The sequence below is a fragment of the Narcine bancroftii genome, chromosome 2 (assembly GCF_036971445.1).
Source record: "Narcine bancroftii isolate sNarBan1 chromosome 2, sNarBan1.hap1, whole genome shotgun sequence".
In the NCBI taxonomy this organism is placed as follows: Eukaryota; Metazoa; Chordata; class Chondrichthyes; order Torpediniformes; family Narcinidae; genus Narcine; species Narcine bancroftii.
In genome coordinates, this window is record NC_091470.1 from 176554047 (window position 1) to 176572593 (window position 18547).

The following is an 18547-nucleotide window of genomic DNA, read 5'->3' on the forward strand; positions in this document are numbered from 1 at the left end:
GACGTGTCCAGCACCAATTTATAACATCCTTCCTCTAACCAGGCCAGAAAAATTGTTTCAAAATTTTATTCATGTTTATTTTTACAACAAGATAACCACCCAAAGGTGTACTGTGGGCTAGATCTCATATTGCCTTCTGGTAATTTCTAGGAAAAACCACCTGATGGATCACTCCCCACTCCTCACTAGCAGGAATATCAAGAGGTCTTCATTTTCTCATCAACACTTCACCATTTAAGTAATATCCACAAGCCATTTCTTTACCCTCCTGTTCAGTTACTGCTTTCTCCCTTAAGCTAACAAGATCTGCATCTATTTTCTATTGCTGAATTAACTCTTTCCTTGACAAAGAGAAATCCTCACTCTCACAATGACCCTGCTCTTTCAAAAATACTTCAGAACTACTGGGCAAATCTCTAGTAACTGGATCATCTTCAGCTGTCATCATTTTCTTAGTCACAGCCCTAGTTACCGCACATGCAGGATACATCTCACCATCCTCTCTAACCACATCCTTTCTAGGCCAATTTGTCAATCTTAAAACTGACCCAACTTTATTCTCTGCCAAATCATTCCGCAACAAAAACAAGACACCTTAAATGGGTAACTCCTACTACAACAGGTGCTTTGACTAATTCTGAATTTAGCACAATCTTGTAAAGCAATATTGACTCTACCTCACCTCCAACACCTTTAATCAAAGTGGTTTCTCCTGTGTCAGTCCTTTGATCCACGGTTAAAACGCTCTCTAACAACAATGACTGAGCATCCTCAGTATCTCTAAGAATTTTAACTGGAACCTGTGGTTCTCCCTCCTTTATTGAGACAAAGCCCTCTGACACAAAAGGCTTGAAAACATCCATAACCTCCTTACCAGTTTATGCACCTCTGCTCTCTTTAAATTCTACTGTTTGTATATACATACTTCTGGTTAAACCTGTTTTTCTCTTTTCTTTTTCAAGACTAGATAATTCACAGTCACATGACCAGCTTTCTTACCAAAATGGCATATAAATGCAGAAGTTCTGTCCTTTCCTACCTTTCCTTCATCTTTTCTCTTAACATTTTCTCCAGACTTTATTTCAGGCCTACTATCCTGCTCCATCCTAACCTTATGAATAGGTTTATTAATCTGGTCCACATCAGCTCTCTGAAAATGCCTTTTATTCTGCAATGTATTTTTGTGAATCAAAGCAAATTCTCCTGCTAATTCTAGCTACCTGTTGTCACGTCCCCACGTTTCTCTCACCCAGGTGTAATTTAATCACCTCTGGGATACACCTTTTAATTTCCTCTATTAATATTAATTCTCTCAATCTGATAAAATCATTGTTTATTCCTTTTGGTGTCCACCAACGGTCAAAACACACAGAATGTTTTCAGAGCAAACTCCATAGAAGATTGATTTCGTGATTTCACCAAACTCCTAAATTTTTGTCTATAAGCTTCCGGAACCAACAAGCTTTCACTACTGCTTGTTTAACAGTATCATAATCTGCCACTTGCTCTGCAGTCAAGCTCCAGGATGCAATTTGTGCTTTTCCCTTCAATACACCCTGAAGCATGAGTGGCCACTTTTATTTCAACCTCTTGAGCTCTCAGCAACCTTTTCAAAAGGAGGCCCTCGATTTACCTCTCCATTCGCCAACAACCTCTCCCCAGGAGTTACAGCCTCAATCCTCTTACTTCTCTCCATCTCCATTTTGAACTTATCTAATTGAAACTGTCTGTCATTTTCAATTTCCTCTCACTCATATTTCCTAGGATTTTTGGCCTCTTCTCTTTGCTTTCCAGCTTGGACTGCTTCATATTGTTGTCTCTGCAATTCAAAATTAGGTTTATCCTGGTCATCTTGCACCCTTGATTTCTCCAATTCTAATTGCAATTCAAAAGATCTATTCTCTGGAAAATTTTTGATGTCTTCCTGAACAAATTTTCCTTCACTTATATAATATTTCACTATTATAATCCGCTACGTTTGTACTTTTCTCATCCAATGTTTAACTTCAACAATTTTTAATGCCTTAGAAATACCCATCAGTTCCTATTTTCTCACCTTGTGCAGTTCTGTAGGTGATGGTTTGAACAAAAATGTATCAACATCCATTGCAGCTGTTTTTCCAGATACAAGCTTTAAGTTAGCTTGCAAAAATCACTTGCAAAAACAACCCAATCAACTAATAAATCATAAAACTGCAATGTTCAAATGCTAAAGGATGAGCCCCCATAAAATGTAACGGAATCCAGACGACCCCAAAAACAGCAGCAGGAGATATGCACCACAACACTGGGTTATTTCAACAAAAGTGGTTTAGAATTATATTTGAACAAGAAAACAGAATTGAACTTTAACTTATTGCTTAACCTACCTAACCCACTTAATCTGCCTTCAAATACTAAGTGCAGGTGTGTGTAATGTGTATTGAAGACTAGAAAAGTTCTTTGGATCACAGTCCAATCGCACTGGTTGCAGGCAATTCTTGTACTGTGCACAGAAGTTAGCATTAACAAAGTTCACCAGGCTTTGGTGTTTTACAGGCAAATGGTTACCACTCAGGAGGGTTCTTGCTGGTTTTCAGAGAGAGAGATTCCATTTCCAGAGCATCTGCAACTGATTCCTTCTCAATCAGTCTTTCTGACAAAACTTGCCCCCTTCAGGGTTCTCCGGATGATCCTCCTTCTTTCAGATCATCTTTCAGACCACCAGTCTTCTCCTTTGACCAGGCAGCCTTCCAAAGTTTGGCAGCTTGTCCCTCTGCAACTGATTTCTCTGACTCCTTCTCTCTCACTCCCTCCCTCTCTGAGAGCAAAGCTGTTCTGACTCTCCCTGCTAAAGTCACATGCTCTCCTAGGTGAGCTGTATGTTGATACTTTGTTTCTCCTCTGCAAAGAGCAGGATGCAAAAGTCCTGCTAAACTTCTGGGTTTTCAAATGTGTGTGTGCAAGGTGCTCTAGTAATTCATTCCAATCCACCTCGAAAACTCTTGTCACACTGCAAATTCAGAGATCTGAGAAGAACCCTTGGCCGAGCCAACTTTCAAAATTCTGCTTGAAAGTGAACAACAATCACAAGCGATCTGTGCTCGACTCAGCCTTCCTTAAGATAGGCTGCAGACACCACCTTATGAATTAGTGCATTGGATCAGGTTGTGCCGCAAATACACAGAGAAGCCGCTGTGTGGAGATTTCACAGAAATACAGTTTAGAAGCAGGAAAGGATCAGTTGTTATTGAACAACAATGAAAAGAACTATTAGCACGTGGTCTACAAAGTAACCTTCTTTTTGTATTCTTTATTTAAAATGAAACTCAAAATCCACAATAAAATACTTTATATTAACATACAAAAATTTCCCCCATATATACCCCCTCCCACCCCCTCTCTTAGCTCCCTCCCATCCCCTACAACCTCAAACTAAAAAACCAAGCCTTCATTGTCGTGTTTGATGTCACCAATCAACCATGACATATTTAGACCCATACATTTCACAGAGGGTCCCCACACATTAACAAAAAAGGTAGAATGATGGAGTAAATTGTAAGTTATCTTTTCAAATGGAGTACATGATTGCAATTCCATATACCATCTCTGAATACTTAATTCAATTTCATCTTTCCAGGTTATAGCTTTACATTTTCTCGTTACTGCCAATGCCAACCGAATAAATGCAATTTGAAATTAATCCAATTTCATTTCCAAACTCCATTTTATTTAATATGTCCCAATAAAAATGCTAACGGCTCTAATGAAAGCTTAAATTTAAACAACCACAGCAAAAATTCCAGAATTCCATTCCAAAAGAGTTTCGCCTTCTCACATAACCATATTGAATGTAAAAAAGACCCTATATCTTCCCCACATTGAAAACACATATCCGAAGAGATAAATCCATATCTCTTCAACTTCTCAGGAGTTAAGTAAAGTTGATGAATAAAATTATCATGAACGAATCTATATATTACGTTTACTGGCTTAGTCACACTGTCCTCACATATTGTCATCCAAACATCCTGAGAAATTCAAACCGACAAATCCTCCTTCCTCTTACTTCTCGCTTTATAAATATCTGACTTAGACACCTTATTTTGTAATAAAGCATACATTTCTGTAATCAATCCCTTTTTCCCTCCTTCAATAATTAAACATTCAAATTTCATCCTTCTAGGTAATCTCAAACTGTGTCCAAAATTATCCAGTAACAAAGTATGGACCTGATCGTAAGTAAACAATGCATTTGAAGGAATTCCATATTTTTCCTTCAATCATTGATATGAAACAAAATTTCCAACTTCGTAACAATCTTCGACAAATATAATATCTTTCTTTTCCAAAATATTCAGGAATACATGATTTATTAAAAAAGAAAATAAAGCTTATTATAATACAAACGGTTTTTAGCCAAAATTTTACCCTCAGCACCAATAGCAACGTTGGTCCGATACCATAATTCCATCAAATGTTTTAACACCAGTAAAGGATAATTTTGGAAAAGTTGAGCATTCCATTTATAAATAAACTGTTTCATTCTTTGTTCATGAATCGAGCCATTTGGATTTTAGCCCAACGTAAAGATTGTTGTGATCCAACCATTCTATTAATAAACTTGAATTGTGCCGCTTCATAATAATTCTGAAAATGTGGTAATTATAAAACTCCGTCAATTTTTGTACAGACACACTTGCCAATTTACCTTTCCATAATAAAGATCATCCCAGTACATGGAAATCCTTTTAAAACTTTTTAGGATTCCAACATGGAATTGATTGACAAAAATACTGAATACGGGGGGAAAACATTCATTTTAAAACACTGTCATGCTGGACACAACCAAGAAAGACTCAGCCACCATATTGAAAGCCATTAATGATGTTTTTTATTCAAATTCAGCGCGCACCCTTTTAAGTGCAGCATCAGCTCAGTCACCTCGTGCATTGTGACATCAGAATCGTTGCCCCAGGCGTGCGCTGGGCAGGCGACTTGAGGCAGGGAGAAAAGCTTGACAGCACCATCTTCCCATGGCTGCTCCGCCATGTGGCGTTACACGCCATGAGAGACTGTGCCGCCACAACGCTGTATTAAAGTTATCGGTAAATCTTTCCACCTATTTAAATCTAATTTAATTTTATGCAATAATGCTGTATAATTCAACTCATATTATAATTATCATCTACATTTTTCTGAAATACTTAATTTTATCCAACCACTTAAATTTGACAATATCTCTACAATATGCATAATCCAATCTTGTCAAAGGCATCATTTCACTCTTATCCCAATTAACCTTATATCCTGGTAACACACCATACTGTTCCAACCTTGCATGTAACCTTCCTAATGACTGCGTAGGATTTGTTAAATATATCAAAACATCATCGGCAAATCAATTCATTTTATACTCTTCTTCATTTGCCTTAATATCTTTAATATCACTATCTTGTCTAATCATTTGCGCTAACCATTCAATAACCAAAGCAAATAAAGCTGGTGACAAAGGACACCCCTGTCGAGTTGATCTGGATAAGATAAAGGAAGAAGATACTTGTCCATTTGTCACCACTCTAGCCAATGAATTTTTATATAAGGCCTTCACCCAACCAATAAAGAGTGGCCCAAATTTAAATTTTTCCAATACCTTAAACAAAAATCCCCATTCCACTCTGTCTACAAGGTAACCTTGTTTATGAGAGGGGTTAGATTAGATGTCTTTTTTAGATTTTATTTTTTGAGTTTTTTTCTTTTTCTTTTTATTCTTTTGTTTTGTACAATTTATTTCAATATATGGGTTTACCATATAGATTATATCTTATTACAATACAACTCCGATTATTTGAAAGGCCGGTGACCGACCGGCTACTGCCGAGAGGCCGCTCTCTTGGATGACGACAGGACAAGGGATTCTTCCAACCACTTGCTGGGAGTCAGTGGTGCGCAGTTTGATGGGAGAGTTGGAGAGAAAAGTCAATAGGGGAAGGTAAAGAAGGAATAGAAAAAGAGAGGGGAGGGAGTTACCTGAAACAAGAACAATCCTTGTTCTAATTTCACGTGCAATGAATTTTTTTTCAACCTGAGAGGTTAGTTTGTCTCTGAAAATATTTCAAATAAATGAGGATTTCTGATTTGTTTCGGATAGCCTCATTTATCTGATTTTATTTTTAAATTTTGGATAAATGAGGATTTCAGGGAATTTGATTTTGGATGTTTGGAGTTGTAGTGTAATTGTTTTGAAGATTAACAAGTAATCCTCAATGTAGTTTCATGGAATTTGTTTTCTTCGCGTGTCCTCACTTGTAAATGAATGAATTGTTACGTGGTTTTCAGATTTCTGTATGCATGCTTATATGTTAAACTCAATAAAAACATTTTACAAAGAACAAGCATGTGGTCTTGCAGGTAAAAAGCACAGTTAAAACTTAATGACTATTTTCAAATCCACTGCAAAGCATTATCTTCATCATGTGAACCATGGCAGTCAACAGAACAAAAGTATCTGGAAAAAGCAAGGCAAACACCTTACAGGATTGGTCCAATGAACATTGGTTCGAGGGTTGCTGAAGGCATTGCAACTGAACACATGGCACAGGGTCAATCCCCAGAGACATTCAGATTTCACACCTATGGACAATACACTCAAGGCTGAGGCCTCTGACTTGAATTTGATTCTTGGTGCATCTTGGTGCATCTTTACGAAGAACACTCTTGATTTGGATTCATCCACAAAAACAGGTCTCCCGTCTTTCATCTCATCTCATTCCAGGGCAGAAACCAAAGTAAAGGGCACGTTTTTCTGGGGATCCTTGGTTAATATTTACTCTTAAATCACCACGCAGAAACTTAGAACATAGAACACTGCAGCACAGTACAGGCCCTTCAGCCCTTGATGTTGTGCCAACCCATATATTCCTTACTAAAAAAAGCACTAAACTCTCCCTACCCCGAAACAATAAAGAGAATTTTATTCCTGTTTTTGACAGCCAATTGTTCCCAGAAGAAATATTAAAAATAATTATACTTCAAATGTAACAACAGAAAATGTTGGAAATAGTCAGCAGGTTGGACACATACTGACTTGCTGGGAGTTTACAGCCTTTTCAGTTTTTATTGAAATATCCAGTAATTCCAGTTTTATCATTTACACTTTCAACCTTGGGGTTCCTTTGGGCTGTGAATGTTTTTCATTTTAATTTACAAAAATAAGACTATCTGGACCCATTTATAAAGTAGGAATGTATAAATTCCAAGTAGGATTCACTTGTTGATGACCTTGTTTAAGTTTCAGAATAAATGAGGCACCCAATCTGTACATGCTTTGGGAAAAGACAAGACAAAGCATAAATGATTTACCAACACTGAATTGGAGATAATTAGCTGCGAAACACAAATCTCTCCTTATATGATGAGTGTCTGATGTTTACGTGAGTAATGAACCTTGGACACACAGTACAACTTATGTTCATCTCTACATTGTTTCTTAAAAGGTTTCACACGTGACCGAGAGTACCTGCTGCGTGTTTTCTTCCCTGCGGTCGACATTGAAGTCTGACGATTCCTCCGCAGCAACTCGGGAATGTAACCATCTGCCTCTGATCTTCTTGCAGCAGTTACACGTCATTCTTTTCCGAGGAGTGAGGGATCTCCTACTCTGCTCCTCTTCCCCAGCCACTCGTGACACTCGTAGACAGCCCAAGGCGTTGCCCATTCTCCTGCAAGTCACACGCCAGGTGTTTTCAGTGACGTATGATGTAGTAATTCAAATACGTCACCACCGTGAGCCTCACTTGCCCAAAGAGCCCTGGTATTCGGCAAAGACTGTGCCACGCACTCGCACCACGTGCAACCCTCACAATGAACACGACTGCAGTCTCAGCAACTGGGTTTGCTGGCTGCGTGATGTCACCAATGGGTTCATTGTTACACAATAATACAGAAAGACCAGTGAAACCATGGCAACCTCCTAATATTTACTCTCTCACTCTCATGTCACAATGAGACCCCAACTCCCCCCATATTCTCGGAATGAATGTACTCAAGGGGCAGTTAATATTTGAGCGTCTCCCGCCAACCATTGTTGTCGGGGCAACCAGGTGGACTCCTCTTGTCATTGCCCCTCCCTCCCAGGTAGTCTGCACCCACCTGGATCGGGTTAGGGTTAGGGGAAGTGATTGATATCCTCCTCTATAAGGGGGTGTGATAAGACGTCAGTCTACTGTACATCACTGTTAAACCTTAACCCCACTGTAAACCTGGTGTCACAGGATCTGACACAGTTTATCGTACATTACTGTTAAACCTTCTCCTTGCTGTGAACCTAGTGTCACAGTCTCAGTCTATCGTACATCATCATTTAAGCTTGTCCCCCTGTGAACCTGGGGTCACTGTATCTATCTCAATTTACAATAAATCACTGATAAACCTTCTCCCCAATGCGAACCTGGTGTCACAGTATCTGACATAGTTTATTGTCCATTACTTTTCTCACTGCTGTGAACCATGTGTCACAGTTTCTGCTTCAGTCTACCGTACACCATCATTAAATCTTCTCCCATCTGTGAACCTGGGGTCACAGTATCTGACATAGTTTATCATACATTACGGTTAAACCTTCTCCCCACTGTGAACCTAGTGTCAGAGTATCTGCCACAGTTTCTTGAACATCACTCTTAAACTTTCTCCCCACTGTGAACTCGGTGTCACAGTATCTGCCACAGTCTACCGTACATCACCCTTAAACATTCTACCCAATGTGAACCTGCTGTCACAGTATCTGAAACAGGTTATCGTACATTATTGTTAAACCTTTTTCCTACTGTGAACCCATTGTCTTAGTATCTATCTCAGTCTATCGTACATCACCGTTGAACAATCTACCCACTGTGAAGCTGGTGTCAGAGTATCTGCCTCCGTCTATTGTATCAGCCATGATCGTATTGAATGGCAGAGCAGGCTCGATGGGCCATTTTTGGCCTACTCCTGTTCCTACTTCCTATGTTCCTATGTTCCTATGTACCATTAAACATTCTCCCAACAGTGAAACAAATGTCACTTTATCTGCCACAGTTTATTGTACAGCACTGTTAAACATTCACCCCACTGTCAACCAGGTGTCACAGAATCTGCTTCCATCGTGCATTAAACCACTCCCTACTGTGAACCTGGTGTAACTTTATCTGCCACAGTTTACCGTACATCATTCTTTATCCTCCACCCGCTGTGTACCTAGTGTCACAGTATCTGCCTGAGTCTACCGTACACCATAGTTAAACCTTCTCCCAACTGTGACCCTGCGGTCACAGTATCTTCCACACTTTATTGGTCATCACTGAAAAACCTTCTCTTCATTGTGAATCCGGTTTCACAGTTTCAGCCTCTGTCTCCCGTACATCACCATTAAACCACTCACCACTGTGAACCTGGTGTCAGTTTATCTGCCACAGCTTATTTTTCATCATCCTATAAACTTTTTCCCATTATGACCTGGTGTGACGGTATGTGACTCAGACATCCGTAAATCACCGTTGAACCTTCTACCCACTGTGTACCCGGAGTCACAGTATATGCCTCAGTCTACCGAACATCACCATTAAACCTTCTCTCAACTGTGAAACCGTTGTCACTGTATCTACCACCATTTATCCTTCAAACATTCTCCCCACTGTGAACCTGGTGTCACAGTATCTGACACAGTTTATCGTACATTACCTTTCTCACTGCTATGAACCCAGTGTCACAGTATCGGTCTCAGTCTCCTGTACACTATCATTTAACCTTCTCCCACTGTGCACCTGGTGTCACAGTATCTGCCTTAGTCTACCGTACATCATCATTAAACATTCTCCCCACCATGAACACGGTGTCACAGATTCTGCTTCAGTCTACCGTACATCACCATTAAACCTTATCCCCACTGTGCACCTGGTGTCACAGTATCTGCCTTAGTCTACCGTACATCATCATTAAACATTCTCCCCACCATGAACACGGTGTCACAGTATCTGCTTCAGTCTACCGTACATCACCATTAAACCTTATCCCCACTGTGGACCTAGTGTCACAGTATCTATCTTAAATTACCATACATCACTGTTAAACCTTCTTCAGATTGTGAACCTGATGTCACAGTATCTGACACAGTTTCTCGTACATTACTGTTAAACTTTCTCACTGCTGTGAACCTAGTGTCACAGTCTCAGTCTAACGTACATCATCGTTTAAGCTTCTCCCCCTGTGAACCTGGTTTCACAGTATCTGCCTCAGTCAACCGTACATCAGCGTTAAACCTTCCCCCACTGTGAATCTGGGGTCACAATATCTTCCACAGTTAATTATACAGCATTGATAAACCTTCAACCGATTGTTAACCCAGTTTCACAGTATCTGACACAGTTTATCATACATTACCTTTCTCACTGCTGTGAACCTGGTGTCACACTATGGGTCTCAGTCTACAGTAAATCAATGTTAAACCTTATCCCCACTGTGCACCTGGTGTCACAGAACCTGCTACAGTTTATCGTACGTCACTGTTAAACCTTCTCACTACTGTTTAACCGTATCACTGATTCTGCAACAGTGTATCGTATAAAACCGTTAAACCACCTTCCCACTGTGAACCTGGTGTCACAGTACCTGCCACAGTTCATTGAACCTCTATGTTAAACCATCTCACTAATGTGAACCCAGTTTCACAGTATCCATCTCAGCCTACCATACCTCACTGTTAATCCTTCTACCCACTATGAACCCGGTATAACAATATATGCCAGAATTTATTTTGAACCACTGATGAACCTCCCCAGTGTGAACCTGGTTTTCACTGTATCTGACACAATTTATCGTTCATCACTGATAATCCTTATCATTGATTTGAATCCAGTGTCACAGTTTCTGTCTCAGTGCGCCATACATCAGCGTTAAAGGTGTTTGCTATTCCCCACTGTTCCTCAGCTATTTCCCACCAGTTCCCCACTTTTCCCCATGCTTCCCCACTGTTCCACTCATTTCCCAATCTGTTCCCTACTGTTCCCCCATTCTCCACAGTTCGCTATCTGTCCCCCACTGCTCCCCACTATTCACCTCTGTTCTCCACTGTTCCTCAGTGATCCCCACTTTTCCCCATCTCTTCCATCCATTCATCAATTTTCCCCGCTGTTGCCCTCAATACACCATTGTACCCCAACTGTTCCCCACTGTTCCTCACTGTTCCCCACCCGTCACACACTTTTGACCAATGTTCCACACATTCTCCAATGTTCGCCTTTTCTTCCCCATTGCTCTCCCCTGTTACCCTCTGTTCCCCACAGTTCTTCACTGTTCCCCACTTTTCTCCAGCTGTTACCGAACTGTTCCCCACTGTTACCCTCTGTTCCCTACTGTTCTCCATTTCTCCTACTTTTCCCTACTGTTCCACATCTCTTCCCCACTGTTCCCCACAGATCCCAACTGTTACCAACTGTGCTTTATGGTTCTCCATGGCCCAGAATTAACCACTGTTCCCACTGTCCTCAACTGTTCCCCAGTGTTTACCACAGTTCTTCACTGTTGGCCACTGTGACTCTATGTTTCCATTGTTCCCACAGTTTTTCATTGTACCCCACTGTTCTTATGCTTTTCCCCAATTGTTCCCCACCAATCCCTACTATTTCCCAGCAGTTTCCCACCTGTTACCTGAAGTTCTCCAGTATTCCCCACCAGTTCCCCATCTGTTCCCCTTGTTCCACAATATTCCCCTCCATTCTCCATTTTTCTTCAGTGTTCCCCACTGTTCCACACTGTTCCCCACCTGTTTCGCACTGTTCCCCATTTATCCCTCTATTCCCCAGCTGTTCCCCAATTTGGCATTGGGATGGGAACCTGTATGATGGGGCAAAGGACAGGAAAGATAAAATAGGAAAAGTTGGGTTAGGCAGCGAAAGTAAAAAATCAGAAAGAGCAAGGAGGGTGAAAAAAGCAAATCTGAAGGCTTTATATCTTAATGCAAGAAGCATTCGAAAAAAAGGTAGATGAATTGGCTGTGGAAATTGAGTCAAACAAATACGATTTAATTGGGATTACAGAAACATGGCTGCAAGGTGGGCAAGCCTGGGAATTTAACATCCCGGGATATACGATATTTAGGAGGGATCGGCAAGAAAGAAAAGGTGGTGGGGTAGTATTGAAGGGACCGACACGATTGACAGAAAGGATATCAACTCGGAAGATGCGGAATCTCTATGGGTAGAACTGAGGAATAGCAAGGGGCAGAAAACGTTGGTGGGGGTGGTGTATATAGGCTTCCAAATAGTAATGTAGAGGTGAGGGAAGGCATAATGAGGGAGAAGCGTACAATAAGGGAACAGCTGTCATCATGGGAGAATTTAATTTACATACAGATTGGACTAGCCAAATTAGTAAAAATACTGAGGAGGAGGGATTCCTTGAATGTTTACTGGACAGTTATCTAGACCAATATGTCAAGGAACCAACTCGGGAGCAGGCCATTTTGGACGGGATATTATGCAATGAAAAGGGGCTAATCAGGAATCTTGTTGTACGAGGCCCTTTGGGTAGGAGCGATCACAATATGATCGAATTCTCACTTGACATGGAGAGTGAAGAAATTAAAACCGAGACTAAGGTCCTGAATTTAAATAAAGGGAATTATGATGGTATGAGACGGGAGTAGAGTAAGATTGATTGGGTGATGTTTATGGGGGGGTTGATGGTGGATAGACAATGGGAAGCATTCAAAGATCTCATGGAAGAATTGCAGAAATTGTTTATACCGGTTTGGCATAAAAATAAACCAAAAAAGGTGACTCAACCGTGGATAACAAGTGAAATTAGAGACAGCATTAGGTCCAAAGTGAGAGCATATGTATTGGCCAAAAAAAGTACCAAATCCGAAGACTGGGTACAATTCAAGATGCAGCAAAGGAGGACAAAGGGATTAATCAAGAGGGCAAAAATAAATTATGAAAGTAAGCTTGCGGCAAACATAAAAACCAAGTGCAAAATCTTTTATAGATATGTCAAGAGGAAAAGATTAATGAAATCCAGAGTAGGTCCTTTGCAGTCAGAATCTTTGGAATATATCATGGGGAATAAGGAAATGGCAGACCAATTAAATTCTTACTTTAGTTCTGTTTTCACAAGAGAGGATACAAATAACCTCCCAAGGATGTTGGGAAACATAGAGACTAATGTCAGGGAGGAGCTGAAAGAAATCAGTATCTCTAAGGACGTTGTCTTGGGGAAATTGATGGGATTGAAGGCCGATAAATCCCAAGGGCCTGATAATCTACATCCAAGGGTACTTAAAGAAGTGGGCATTCAGATAGCAGATGCTTTAAAAATTATTTTCCAGAACTCGACAGACTCAGGATCAGTACCCATGGATTGGAGGGTAGCTAATGTTACCCCACTATTTAAAAAGTGGGGAATTATAGGCTGGTGAGCCTTACATCAGTAGTGGGCAAAATGATGGAATCCATTATTAAGGATGTTTCTCTTTGGCTTGGCTTCGTGGATGAAGACTTATGGAGTCGAAATGTCCACGTCAGCTGCAGGCACGTTTGTGGCTGACAAGTCCGATGCGGGACAAGCAGACACGGTTGCAGCGGTTGCAACGGAAAATTGGTTGGTTGGGGTTGGGTATTGGGTTTTTCCTCCTTTGCCTTTTGTCAGTGAGGTGGGCTCTACGGTCTTCTTCAAAGGAGGTTGCTGCCCGGCGATCTGTGGGGCACCAAGATGCACGGTTGGAGGCGATATCAGTCCACTGGCGGTGGTCAATGTGGCAGGCACCAAGAGATTTCTTTAGGCAGTCCTTGTACCTCTTCTTTGGTGCACCTCTGTCTCGGTGGCCAGTAGAGAGCTCACCATAGAACACGATCTTGGGAAGGCGATGGTCCTCCATTCTGGTGACGTGACCTACCCAGCGCAGTTGGATCTTCAACAGCGTGGATTCGATGCTGTCGATGTTGTTGATGAAGTCGCTCCAATGATTGTTGAGGATGGAGTGGAGACAACGCTGGTGGAAGCGTTCTAGGAGCCATAGGTGATGCTGGTAGAGGACCCATGATTTGGAGCCGAACAGGAGTATGGGTATGACAACGGCTCTGTATACGCTAATCTTTGTGAGGCTTTTCAGTTGGTTGTTTTCCAGACTCTTTTGTGTAGTCTTCCAAAGGCGCTATTTGCCTTGGCGAGTCTGTTGTCTATCTCGTTGTCGATCCTTGCATCCGATGAAATGGTGCAGCCGAGATAGGTAAACTGGTTGAGTAGCAGAGCATATGACCAGCAGAGAAGGGATCGGACAGAGTCAACATGGATTTACAAAAGGTAAATTGAGCTTGACAAATCTATTGGAATTCTTTGAGATGGTAACAGGTAAAATAGATGGGGGAGAGCCAGTGGATGTGGTGTAGCTGGATTTCCAAAAGGCCTTCGATAAGGTTCCACAGAAATGACTGGCATGCAAAATCAAGGCTCATGGGATTGGGTGCAAGTTATTGATGTGGATTGAGAATTGGCTGGCAGATAAAAGACAGAGAGTTGGGATAAACCGCTCATTTTCTGAGTGGCAGCCGGAAACCAGTGGGGTGCCACAGGGATCTGTACTGGGACCCCAGCTGCTCACAATTTACATTAATGATCTAGATGAGGGGGAAGTCACGTGATGGAGTAGTGACCGGTAAGAAAATACCAATCCGCTCCAAAAAAGTTTAAAAAAAAGGAAAGGAAAAGCAAAGCCACAAACACAGAAACCATAAAAAATTAAAAATAAAAGTGTGGAGAAAATGGCAGCAAAGACAGAAAAACCAAAAACAACAGGAAGAAAAGAAGAAGGAAAGACGTCAGAAAAAAAGATGGCTCACGGAGCCAAACAAAAGTGCGCAACCGCGCATACACAAGGATAACATGACAGCAAGACTCTGAACAGGAAAACAGAGAAAATAGAAAATAACGGGAACAAGAAGGAAGAGAATAAAGAAAGGAAATCAGAAAAACAGCAAATGACCAACCCAGAGGAAGAAGACGAACACCAAGACACATTTAATAAAAATAATAAAACAAAAATACCCAACAAAATAAAATAAACAACCCAACAAGAAAATCAGGTAAAGGACACAGATCCTGGAGTGGACTCAGAAGAAGAGGAGGGAGAACATCAAACCCTACACAGAGAAATGGAACATGAAGGGAAGGGAAAGTACATGGATAAAAAAAAATTCAAAAATATATAGAAACGTTAAAAGAAAGGCTGACACAAGAATTCAGTGAAATAAAAAAAAGAATAAAAGGTACAGAAGAAAAAGTGAATAGATTAGAGATGGTCATGACAGATATAGGAAAAAGAGTAGACAAGGTGGAAGAATGAGAAACAGCCAGAGAAATGGAGGTAGATGACTTAAAAAAGAAATTAGAAGAATCTGATTAAAAAGTTAAAGAAACACAGGAGCTGTTAGCTCAGAAGATGGAGATAATGGAAAACTCTAATAGGAGAAACAATATAAAGATAGTGGGCTTTAAGGGAGATGAAGAAGGCAAAAATATGAAAGAATTTATAAAAGAATGGATCCCCAGGGTCCGAGCAATGCCAGTATTACAGGAAGGAATGGAAAGAGAAAGGGCACACAGAACATTAGCCCCTAAACCACAGCCACAACAAAAACCAATTACAGGAGTTATTAAAAAAACCTACCGAACAATAAAACATCGGGAGAGGATGGACTTCCAATAGAATTCTATAAAACATTTAAAGACTTATTAATTTTTCCTCTCCTGGAATTAATCAACCAGATTGAAAAAACACAAAACATACCAGATTCATGCAAAACAGCAATAACTACAGTAATACCAAAGATGGGGAAAGATCCACTTGCACCAACATCATATAGACCAATATCTCTACTTAACACAGATTATAAGATAATAGCTAAACTATTAGCAAACAGATTGGCTGACTGTGTACCAAAAATAGTAAAACTAGATCAAATTGGATTTATTAAAAACAGATGAATTTACAATATCTGTAAATTAATTAACTTAATCCATGCAGCACAGGGAAACAAAACTCCAACAGTGGCGGTTGCTTTAGACGCAGAGAAGGCCTTTGACAAAGTAGAATGGAATTATTAATTCAAAGTATGACAAAAATTCAACCTACCAGAGAAATATATTAATTGAATTAAAGTATTATGTAAGGGACCATTGGCGAAAGTGACAGTAAATGGATATATATCAAATCAATTTAAATTAAGCAGATCAACAAGGCAGGGATGTCCACTATCTCCCTCACTGTTCGCGTCAGCTATTGAACCACTAGTGGAACTGATAAGAACAGAAAATAAAGGAGGGATAAAAATAAAAGAGAAAGAATATAAAATCAGTCTATTTGCAGATGATGTAAAAATATACTTAGCAGAACCAGAAATATCAATAAAAGAATTACATAAGAAATTGAAGGAATATGGAGAAGTATCGGGATACAAGTTTAACGCAAATAAAAGTGAAGCAATGCCAATGAATAATGCGGATTTCACAAAGTTTAAGAAAGAATCACCATTTAGATGGCAAACACAAGCAATTCAATACCTAGGTATACAACTAAATAATAATCTTGGCCATCTATGCAAACTAAATTATCATACATTAATGAAAAATTACAAGACGACTTAGAGCACTGGAAAGACTTACCACTAACACTGATAGGAAGGATAAACTGTATTAAAATGAAGATCTTCCCAAGGATACAATACCTATTTCAATCAGTACTAATTCACCTAACAGAGAAATTCTTCAAGGAGCTAAAGAAAATAATAAGGAAATTCTTATGCAAAGGGGGGAAAACCAAGGATTACACTAGATAAATTAAAGAATGGTACAAACAAGGAGGCTTACAACTACAAAACTTTAAGAATTATTATAGAGCAGCACAATTAAGATACCTATCAGCTTTTGAACAAAGAAGGGAAAAACCAGATTGGACCAGATTAGAACTAGATAAAATAAGGGAGAAGATATTTGAACATATACTATATAAGTGGGATGAAAAATTGGTGCAACATAGGAATTCACCAGTATTGCACCATCTGCTCAATATTTGGAAGAAGATTCATGTAGAAAGGAATAAAATAAATTATCAATTACCAAAATTAATATTGACAGAAAATCAACTAATGGCTTTCACAAGAGATAACCTTTCCTTCAGAGAAGGGGAGAGAAAAGGGATCAAAAGAATAGAAAATTGTTTCTTGGGAAATAAATTATTATCTTTTGAACAAATGAAGGACAAATATAATATAATTCATGATACAATGTTTGCATACCACCAACTGAAAACCTACTTGAAGGACAAATTGGGAATCAGTCTGAGGTTACCAGAAGGAAGCAATTTTGAAGATGTGATTACAGACACAATGATAATTTAAAAATGTATAACAAACATGTACATCAAACTGCAAGAAAAGGAGAACAAGGAAACAAGCTGTAATCCTAAACAAAAATGGGAACAAGATCTCAAGATCAAGATAAAGAATGAAACATGGGAAAAGCTATGCTCCGGAACTATAAGAAATGCAATAAACATGAGGTTACGTGTGATACAATATAATTGGTTACACAGGCTATACTTCACACCCCAAAAGTTAAATAAATGGGACCCAACAGTATCAGAGAGATATTTTCACTGTAAAAAAGGAAATGGGAACAACAATACATGCAATTTGGGCATGTGAGAAAGTGAAAAAATTTTGGGAAGATTTAAACCAGATATGAAATAAAATCACAAAAAGCAATATACCAAAAAAACCCAAAGATCTTCCTTCTAAGTAATATAAGAAATAAAGAATTTGGACTCGATTTGGATGGAGCACAAAATAGATTTATTATGATAGCCCTAGCTGTAGCACAAAAATGTATTATGTCAACCTGGAAATTAGAAGACAACTCGAGAATACAACAATGGGACCTAGAAATAAATAAATGTACTCCATTAGAAAAAATAACATAAAATTTAAGAAATAACATCACAATATTCGAACAAATATGGGAACCATTCACGAAACACAATAGAGAAATCCTACGCAGACCTCCACCACCTAAGATGACAGAAGGAGAAGACAACGTTATGAACTGACCCAGTATGTAAAAGTAATAGATACAAATTTCTTGTTTATTTTTATTTTGTGACGATATTGTTTAACGGGTTTAATGTAACATATAGATTGAACTTTGAATAAATGGGGAGGGGGAGGGAGGGAACGAGGGGGGAAATGGGAGAAAATGACGCTGTATATATTCAAGAGAAAAATGTCGGTATGTATTTTGGTCAGTGTGGTTCATAGTGTGAAAAATTTTTAAAAATTAAAAAATGATCTAGATGAGGAGATTGGATGTAATATCTCCAAATTTGCAGATGACACTAAGCTAGGAGGGGTTGTGTGCACTGAAGAGGGGGTCAGGAAGCTCCAGTGTGATTTGGATAAATTGGGGGCCTGGGCAGATACATGGCAAATGCACTACAATGAGGATAAATGTGAGATTATCCACTTTTGTAATACAAACCGGAGGG

General features: G+C 39.6%; 1 protein-coding gene across 1 annotated transcript in view; it reads right to left on the reverse strand.

Annotated features, from left to right (window-relative positions):
- Positions 1-7858, reverse strand: part of LOC138754640 (microtubule-actin cross-linking factor 1-like) — a 43830-nt gene extending 35972 nt beyond the window's left edge. The window contains exon 1 of the mRNA XM_069919188.1: positions 7499-7858. Within this exon, the coding sequence (XP_069775289.1) occupies positions 7499-7696 (198 nt within the window). The 5' untranslated portion in view covers positions 7697-7858. The remainder of the gene's footprint in view (positions 1-7498) is intronic.
- Between the last annotated feature and the right edge of the window lie 10689 nt (positions 7859-18547).